At 42.8% G+C, this 10,263-nt stretch overlaps 1 protein-coding gene across 4 annotated transcripts in view; it reads right to left on the bottom strand.

The window, feature by feature from the left end:
- The window catches only part of LSM14A (LSM14A mRNA processing body assembly factor), a 46,903-nt gene extending 42,083 nt beyond the window's left edge, over positions 1-4,820 (bottom strand). The window contains exon 1 of one of the 4 annotated variants that reach the window (XM_066348094.1): positions 4,487-4,820. In XM_066348094.1, the coding sequence (XP_066204191.1) occupies positions 4,487-4,607 (121 nt within the window). In that variant the 5' untranslated portion in view covers positions 4,608-4,820. The remainder of the gene's footprint in view (positions 1-4,486) is intronic. The other 3 variants (XM_066348096.1, XM_066348093.1, XM_066348095.1) reach the window with 3 other exon arrangements.
- Between the last annotated feature and the right edge of the window lie 5,443 nt (positions 4,821-10,263).

Genomic DNA, 10,263 nt, shown 5'->3' on the forward strand with positions numbered 1-10,263 from the left:
AGGACTTCCTACCAGGGTAAAACAAGACCATATGTCCACCCTAATTATATACCATATCAAAGGTAACTAGCCCAAAATTTCAAGAGCATTTTATAGTTTTGGATAGATTTATATTATAAGTAATATCCAAGTAAATAATCTAAATTATAATCTGGAACATAGAAACCAAGTGAACCCCTTAGTAAATTTAAAGATTTAAATGCCTCACAACATGAAGAAGAATAAGAAGAAGAAGAAGAAGAAGAAAAGAAAAACTAGCTATAAATAAAAAGTGTCTACATCAAAATAAAGAACTTCTCTGTTCACCAAACAACCCATTAAATGAGAAAAGTTATTTGCAACAGATACATTAGTAAAAGATTTATTCAGAAGACAGAACTCTAGAAAAAGAAGTGCATTTCAACAGAAAAGTGGGCAAAAGATTTCAAGGTACTGCAGAAAGATGATATCTGATTAACCAAGAAATGAAAAGGTGTGCATCTTACTAAAATTAGATTAAAACAAGGTACAAACACATATCCACCAGACTGATCAGAATTAAAATATTTGGGCCTGTGGTGGTGTAGAGGATAAAGTGTTGATCTGGAATGCTGAGGTCACTGGTTCAAAACCCTGGGCAAAGCCCTGGGCTTGCCAGGTTAAGGCACATACAGTAGGCCACTACTATAAACAGATGCCTCCGATTCTCCTCCCACTTTCTCTTCTCTCTAAAAATCAATAAATAACATCTAAAAAACCCCCTTCATTAAAAAAAAAATCTGGTACTAAGTATTACTGTTAACCAGGGATGTGGAACAATCAGAACTCTCATATACTAAAAATTGAAACAAAAACAAGTAACTACTTTGGAAAACTTCTTGGCATTACCTAATAAAGACACACATTCCTTATGATCCTGCAATTCAAAGTGTATGCCCTCAAGAATATTACATAAATGTGCATCAGTACACTTAAACACAATGTTCATAAAGGCATTGTTCATAATAGCCAAAACAATTTAAACAGCAATTGCAGAATATCTAAAACAATTGCAGAGTAGATAAACCTGTGTTACATTTATGACAATACTATTCCACAAAACCCAAACTGAAATACATGGTGGGCAAAAGTAGATTCACAATCATAAGTATATAAAAGTTTACTCTTGTATTATACTTTCCCATATGAACAACTGTAAACTTACTTTTGCCCACCCCTTTATGTACAGGATTCCATTTATGTAAAGTTCAAAAGTGGACAAAACTAAACTCTTACTTAGGAACATAAACGTAAGTGCTAAAACAATAAATGCCAGAATAACGTTTGCATCTATCTACCGTATTCCCCATGTATAAGACACACTTTAATTTTGGGGCTCAAAATTTGAAAAAATATATATTACATAAAGTTATGAAACTCAAGTTTTATTTATCATAAAATTTATACAATTCCTCATCACTGTCAAAACTCCCATCCATTAGCTTGTCTTCATCTGCGTCTGATGAAGAATTACTGTCTTCATATATTGTCTCATCCTCAGTTCCATCTATGGCATTTGAAATGCCACAACCACTGTATAAGATGCACCCAATTTTTAGATCCCAAATTTTTTGGAAAATGGTGCGTCTTACACATGGGGAAGTTTGGTAGTTTACAAAGGTAGCAGTTGTGATGAAAGATGCAGGGAGTGGGAGGCTTCTAGGATGGTAGCAATGTCTGTTTTACTCTGGGTGGTTTTTACAACGATCTTTGTTAAAAAATATTTCATTTTTATCTATGCATCTTTTCAACATGTGTGGTTATATTATATTCTGCAATATAAAAGGAAAATACTCTCCTCAGAGAGAATTAAAAAAAAATTAACATCCTTAACAGAATTTTAAGAATATAACTCAGAGATTAACTCAATCTAAAATTGAAAAAAAAAGTAACTGGGATCTCTAAATCAAATACTGTACATACTGTATTCCAAACTCTGAATAAACTTCATGGTTTAATATTAGAATGCCATTATTCATCCAAATTTTGAAAAAGGTGAAATTCCTGATACCAAATTACTAAAGAAACCATGCAAATTCTAAAATTTTAATGTCGAACACCCAACTTCAAATTTTGAGATTTGAATTGTCCAGTGTTGACCGGACAGTTATATAGCAGTTATAGATTAGATACTACTAAGTATAATATGAATACCAATATTTCATAACTCCAGTTTTTGCAAACAGTTAAATTCCAAAACATATTAAATAACTCACACCGATTTTAAAAAAGTACATGCTATGCATAAGATTACTATCAATGCATATAAATGATTAAAAAAAGCTTTTTATTGATGTACCTATCTCATACTTATCAAGTCATAATACAAGGAACAAATTTTGTATGGCATAGGAAATTAGCTATTACAGATTAATATATTTATCAAGTCTAGAAGCTGATGAAAAGATAATTTAAAAAAAATGTGGGCCACTAACAAAAATATAGAGGTGTTTAGATTCTTGCATAGTAGAGTATATTCATAGATTATTTTTTATTTATTTAAAAATACTTTATTTATTGATTTTAGAGAGAGGAGAAAGAGAAGGGCGTGTGTGTGTGTGTGTGTGTGTGTGTGTGTGTGTGTGTGTGTGGCATATAAGTGGGAAGTATCAACTCCTAGTAGTTGCTTCTATGTATCTTGACTGAGCAAGCCCGGGGTTTTGAACCTGCTACCTCAGCATTCCAGGTTGATGCTCTCTCCTCTGCACCACCACAGGTCAGGCTTCATAGATTTTTAAAAGACCTCAGTTAATACATTCAAAATCTTAAAAATGTATAGGCTTTTCTTTGAGAAGTAAAGGTGGTATGACCAAATGACAAGTCAATTAAAAAGTATCTTAAAATTCAGATTAGGTAAAACAGTGGTGTAAAACAGTGGTTTAAAAAAGTTATTTACTTTAAAAAGGAATACTGTTTTCAACCTGTATGTGACTCTCACCAAGAACTTGAGAGAGCCTTTTTCATAATTTCAGTCATTAAAACTGAAACACTATACAGATGCCTGACCAGGCGGTGGCGCATTAGACAGACCGTCGGACTGGAACCCAGAGGCCCCGGTTCTAAACCCCAGGTCGCTGGCTTGAGCACGGGCTCATCTGGTTTGAGCAACGCTCACCAGCTTGAGCCCAAGGTCGCTGGGTTGAGCAAGAGGTCACTCGTGTGCTGTAGCCCCCAGTCAAGGCACAGATGAGGAATGAATCAATGAACAACTAAGATGCTGCAACAAAAAACTGATGCTTCTCATCTCTTTCCCTTCCTGTCTGTCCCTATCTGTCTGTCACGAAACAAGAAAAAAAAACACAAAACACTATACAGATAAATATCCCCCTGGGGGGGGGGGGAAGGAAGGTAGGCATAATATTTGTTGCAAAAGAGTGCTATTAAAAAGGACCTATCAGAGCATCCAAGAAATGTCACCAAATACTTGTTTGATACTCTACTATCAGTTCAATTTTTAGAAAATTTCTTCCTATATCTGGGTCTCTGTCGCTACCAAGCTACTCAATTCCATAAATCTACCGGATAGCTGAGAAAATTACCTCCGTTATCGCGCTTCTCTCTCACAAGTATGCCAAACTTGTAAGATTTCTTTTAAGATCAAGAGCTAAAAAAGTTTATTTTCTCCTGGTTTCCAGGCAGCAGGAAGGCCCAGCGCGTGTGGAACGGTAGCAAAACCGACCCAGACTGTGGCGATGCTAAATGCCTAGAGGTCGGACACCGTCCTCAACACCCCGAACTCCCTGTCCCAGCGAGCCTTCCCCGGAGGGTCGGCGCCCAGGGACCACTCGGTTCCGCCTACGGAACAAGCGTCCCGATTCAAGCTTGGAACCGTCCTCCCCACCGGGGTTCCAAAAACAGGATCAACGCGAGGGCAGCAAGCAGTTTTAAAGAGATGGTTGCACAACAGGCTCTGAGAAGGATCCGGTTTAACAGGTAAAGACCACGTAGGCGACAAGGGGGAAGTGGTCTGCGTTGCAGAGCCAAGCCAAAGTTTGATAACCCATATAGTTCACCTGAGGAATATCGCAACACATTGCAATTGGGAACGTGAGAAAATGGTGCTGGAGAAATCAAGAAATCAGCACTAAAACTCAAGCGAGGAGGAAACATTTCTTTGGCTGTTCAGGCTTTGTTTCTTAGTGAGCAGACAGACCTCCGAATCTCTGAGTTGGAAGACAGGTCACTCCGCGTTCTCCTGCCCGTTCTGGGACTTCAGGGCCGCCCCGCCCGCCCCGCTCTCGGGCGCGTAGTTCCCGGATGGAAGGCGCGGACCTCGGCAATGGAAGCCAGGGAGCCCTGGGGAGGCCGCGGCCCGGCCGGCGACGCCAGGGCCCGGAGGGAGGGAGGAGGGAGGGAGCGGTATCCCGGAGGAGGACGGAGGGATCAGGGACGGAGCAAGGAGGCTGCCGGCCAAGAGCGAAGCACAGCCCTGAGCGGGCGTCCGGCCCGACACCCCACCCCGGCGTACCTTTGGCGAGAGCTACGGTGGAGTTCTCGGTATCGATGGTGTAGAGGATGCCCTCGTAGCGGATCTCCGCCTTGGAGATAAGGCTGATCTTACTGCCGATGTAAGGTGTGCCCCCACTCATGATGGCGCCGCCGCCGCCGCCGCCGCCGCTCCGGGCCGCTCGTAGAGAGGCAGATCCCACGCCACGGTAGCCGCTCCGCACTCCCGCTCGCTCCGTCGGCGCCTACAGCAGCCGCCTCAGACCCAACATGGCGGCGGCGCCGGCTCCGCTACCCTCCCCCAGCCTTCCGCCCTCAAGCCGCGGCGCGGCGGCGGCCGCAGCGGCGGCGGCGGCGGCGCGGGGCATGCTGGGCTAACAAGGCCGCACTCTCGCGAGACACGGCCGGGTGCGGGAGGCTCAGCAGTTCTCCGTGGATTCGGTAGTTCTAAGTACGCTGCTTGGCCGGGTGTAGCGCGACCTACTTGGGCCCGCTGAGAGGAGTTTGAGAAGCTAAGTGCATCGTGGCGCCACGACACTGGGTGCACCAGGCCCTGTTGACCTAACCTGTGGCCTTCACCAATTCCATACTCGTTGTATCTTGTCCTGAGTCCCTTGTCTTTGCAAACGCTGATCCCTCTGCCTGAAAGTTGCCCACCCGCCTCCAAACTCCTGACGATCTCCTCTGAGACTCGGTCCTTTCCCGGTTGAGGCAACTGTATCTGTTATAGGGATCTCATGGCCCCATTACAGCATCCACTGCCAAACGAGTCCACCCCAACAAGGAGTCGGTGCCTAACCCCGTGCCCCCGCCATCCTCGCTCCTGGAGATGGGACTCTTGAACACTTTGAGATGGTCCCATACAGGCTCTTAGCTTTCAGAGCCATTGTACACAGACCAATCCTGAGTATTTGCAGTTTTGATCACTTCTGTGAACCTTGGATCTATATAAACAATAGACTTAACCTCTCCAGTTGGACGTCTAATTGGCAACTTTGTGTATTTAAAGCCCTAATCCCAATTTCCTCTCTAAACCAAACCTTTCTCCACTGTTCTCCATTGAGGTATGGAAATAAATAAAGGAAAACCTCATTCAAAGTGGAGTGGGGAAACCCTGCAGGGAATCCCTCTGGAAGGTACCCCCCATCACAGCTTACTTGACAAATTTGGGCACGAAGAAGCTATTTTACTACCCTAACAGAAGGAAAGTTTTCTCCGTGTCCCTCAACAGCCCAGCCAATGAAAAACCATAGGCACTGTGAACTTCATTCTCCTCCAATGGACTTTTGTTTATAACCACCCACTTGATCTAACCATTCTGCACCATCTCCACCCATACTTCTCACAACATGCTACCATTATTCTGGCCAGGATTATTGCAATGGCCTAAAAGGTCCTTCAACCTTTGCCCTTGCCTCGAGTAGTTTATTCTCAACATAGCAGCCAGAGGGATGTTGTTGAAATCTAAGTTAGATCATGTCCCTGCTTTACTCAGTAGTCCTCTCACCAGTGATCCCATGTCCCAAAGGGTGAAAACCAGACTCCTTGCTTTGTCTTATAAAGACATACGTTATTTAGCCCCTGGTGACCCTACTTCCCCATTCTGTTTCAGCCACCCTTTTTTTTACCCAGAGTTTTTACAATTCCTTCAGATCTCATCTCAAATGTCACCCCCAGAGATGGCTTTTCTTACTTTCCTACTTAAAATAAGAACACCTGCATCATTCTACATCCACTCACTCTGCTCATTTTTTCTTTGAAGCATTTATTTATCTCCAATATGTCCTATTATTTCTGTGTATCTGTCTCCTTCACCAGACTGTAATTTTTTTGTGTGTGTGACAGAGGCAGAGAGACAGAGACAGAGGGACAGATAGGGACAGACAGAAAGGAAGGAAAAGAAATGAGAAGCAGCAATTCTTCCTTGTGGCACCTTAGTTGTTCATTGATTACTTTCTCATATGTGCCTTGACCTGGGAGCTGCAACAGAGCGAGTGACCCCTTGCTCAAGCCCGAGACCTTGGCCTTAAGCCAGTGACCTTGGGCTTCAAGCCAGCGACTCCGCGCTCAAGCTGGTGAGCCCATGCTCAAGCTGTCGACCTTGAGGTTTCGAACCTAGGGGTTTTTAACCTGGGTCCTCTGTGTCCCAGTCCAACACTCTACCCACTGTGCCACCACCTGGTCAGGCTAGACTAAATGTTTTGAGGTAGGGACTTTGTTTCGGCCATTGCTGGATGGCTAGGACCCAGTACACTGCCTGGCACAGGGCAGCTGCTCAGTGAATGGCTGCCATAAATGAATAGTTAGAGGAAGGCAGAGCATAGGCAGGATGTCTGGTGAGTTGACTGATCAAATGGTGCAAAGCTGGCCACACAGAGAAGGGGAAGCAGGAGAGAAGGGGAAGCCCTAGCAGGGGTAGTCAACCTTTTTATACCTACCGCCCCCTTTTGTATCTCTGTTAGTAGTAAAATTTTCTAACCACCCACCAGTTCCACAGTAATGGTGATTTATAAAGTAGGGAAGTAACTTTACTTTATAAAATTTATAAAGCAGAGTTACAGCAAGTTAAAGCATATAATAATAATTACTTACCAAGTACTTTATTTCGGATTTTCGCTGTTTGGCAGAATAAATCTTTATAAAACAACTTACTATAGTTAAATCTATCATTTATTTATACTTTGGTTGCTCTGCTACCGCCCACCATGAAAGCTGGAACGCCCACTAGTGGGCGGTAGGGACCAGGTTGACTACCACTGCACTAGAGGCTGTGTTGGGGCTGGTACACAGTGGCTTCAGAGGAATTTGCTTAAGTGCAAGGTTGCTGCCAGGGAGTGAAACTTTTATTTCTATCCTTTCCTCCTCTTTTCAGGCTTTGGAACCTAACTTACCTTCTCATGCTCGCCAAGTGAGCTCATTGCTCCATCTATAAGTGAATAGTTCCTAAAGTTGCATCTTCATTCCAGGTCTCTTGACTTCTAGAGTCACATGAACTACATGTATACTAGATGCATTTGCTTGGGTGTCCCAACTCAACATGTTCTGAATTATCGACATCTACTCCCTTCATTCCCCAAAATAAACCTGTTCTTTATCGGTGCTCACCATCCCCGTAACTGGTTTCAGGACTCACCCAGATGTCCAATCCTGAAACCAAGAGTCCTTATCCTCCTACACCCAATCAATCACCAATCTTATTGATTCTACTTTGTTTTATAATTCATGGTTTCCTGCAACTACACATGCATGCAGCTGATCAGAGTGGTAGCCCATTGTGTATTATACATGTGACTCTTCAATTTATGTGCTAGAAAAACAATTTGAGAGCTGTGACACATTTTACTACCATAGCTTCCTAAAACCCAAATGTTGCTACCCTGCTTAAGAGCCATTAATGACTTCTGGTAGTTTACAGAAAAAAACAACTCCCTCCCATTGAATGTTTTCAGCAATAGATGCTCTAGAATTTCTACATTGGAGGGGTTAAAGAGAGGCAATTTGGTTGGAAGAGGAGATGGAGAAGATTAAAGGCTTGTCCAAAGCTAGTTTTCTAGCTAGTACACTGTTTTTTTGCTTACATTCGTCTGTGCTACATACTTCTTTTCTTTAAAAAATTTTTTAAAATTGATTTTGAGAGAGAGAGAGAGAGAGAGAGAGAGAGAGAGAGGAAGAGAGTGAGAAGCATTAACTTGTAGTTGCTTCAGTTTAGTTCATTGATTGCTTCTCATATGTACCTTGATGGGGTAGGGGGGTGCTCAAGTGGCAACCTGGGACCTCAGCATTCCAGGTTATTACTCTGTCCACTGTGCCATCACCAGTCAGGTTACTTCGTTTCTTTTTCTTTTTCTTTTTTTTATTTTGATATCAGTGAGAGAAGAAAGGATAGAGAGACAGGAACATGGAACTGTTCCTGTACATGCCCTGACCGGGGATCAAACCAGCAACCTTTGCACTTCAGGACAATGTTCTAATCAACTGAGCTATCAGGCCAGGGCTATCCACCAGTGGCTGGTGGAGAATATGGGGAAACAAAGCTCCTGCCCATCACCATCTTTTGGGGTGGTCACTGTTATTCATTATTTTCCAATATACTCTGCATTACTAGGGCCACAGTGAATTAATTGCTTTCTAGAACATACATCTCACTCTTCCTCCTCTACTCATTCTTTCATCTCCAGTTTGATAGGAAAGACTATATCCTATATTCACTTGACAGGCAAGATTCACAGTCACCCTTCTCTTCAAGCTAAAACGTAAGTCTTTGGACCTGGGTTAGGCAGTGGTTTCTTAGCTATAGCACCAAAAGCTTAAGCAACCAAAGAAAAAATAAATAAATAGGGCTTCATAAAAATTTAAAACTTTTGGCCTGACCAGGCATTGCCGCAGTGGATAGAGCATTGGACTGGGTTGCAGAGGACCCGGGTTCGTGACCCCGAGGTTGCCAGCTTGAGCGCGGGCTCATCTGGCTTGAGAAAAACGCTCACCAGCTTGGACCCAAGGTCGCTAGCTTGAGCAAGGGGTTACTCAGTCTGCTGAAGGCCCGCGGTCAAGGCACATATGAGAAAGCAATCAATGAACAACTAAGGTGCTGCAACGAAAAACTGATGATTGATGCTTCTCATCTTTCTTGGTTCCTATCTGTCCCTATCTATCCCCCTCTCTGACTCTCTCTGTCCCTATAAAAATTTTTTTTAAAACTTTTGTGCTTCACTTCATATCCACGCATGCTGCAAATGGCTTTTTCCAGTCTACCTGAATCATTACCAGCTAGAAGCAGCGGTCATTGGGACTTGGACATGAGCTGCAAAGTATAGAATGGTGACAACAATTCCAGTGCCATGCGGACTTTTCCTGTGGGGAACTTTCCTGGACTCCTGCTCCCTGTGACAGCTCCTAACAGACTGAACTGTGGTTGGGTTGCATTTTTCAGGGATTTGGCATGGTGATGGGGCCAACTTGGACTTGGGGAACATGTTAAGGACACTACTCTTTTAGGGATTCTTGCTGTATTGGCCAAGAGTTTGCTTAAAGGCTTTTAATCACTGTAAAAAAAAATAGAGGACTGGATGAAGAAGATGGGGCACATATACACCATGGTATATTATTCCGCTAGGAGAAATGGTGACATCGGATCACTTATAGAGGAATGGTGGAGTCTTGGTAGCATTGTGCGGGGTGAAATAAGCGAATCAGAAAAAAAACAGGAACTGCAGGATTCCATACATTGGTGGGACATAAAAGCGAGACTAAGAGGCATGGATAGGAGTGTGGTGGCTATGCGGGGTGGGGGGAGGGAAGGAGGGAGAGGGGGAGGGGGAGGGGGAGGGGTACAGAGAGAACTGGATGGAGGGTGGCAGAGGACGATCTCTCTTCGGGTGATGGGTATGCAACAGAACTAAATGACAAGATAACCTGGAAATGTTTTCTTTGAATGTATGTACCCTGATTTATTGATGTCACCCCATTAAAATAAAAATTTATTTAAAAAAAAATAGTCCTGATGTCTAACTATAGGGGATTGGTTAAATAAATTGTGGTACAGCAATAGAATGGACTATTATACAACTGTTAAGACCATATTAGAGAATATGGAATTATGTGAAAATAGTTATGGTATAAATAAGTTAAAAGAGCAAGTCATAAAAGGCAAGGTGTGCATAAACTCATTTGTAAAACTATATACATATTTGTGTATAAAAAAGTTTAAAGTAGTTGTATCAGGGATAAGTGGGATGGAGAGGAAAATTTGTGAGTGTTTTTGGTTTTTACTTATCTATATTTTCTAACATTTGTTTAATA

The sequence above is a fragment of the Saccopteryx leptura genome, chromosome 9 (assembly GCF_036850995.1).
Source record: "Saccopteryx leptura isolate mSacLep1 chromosome 9, mSacLep1_pri_phased_curated, whole genome shotgun sequence".
Classification (NCBI taxonomy): domain Eukaryota; kingdom Metazoa; phylum Chordata; class Mammalia; order Chiroptera; family Emballonuridae; genus Saccopteryx; species Saccopteryx leptura.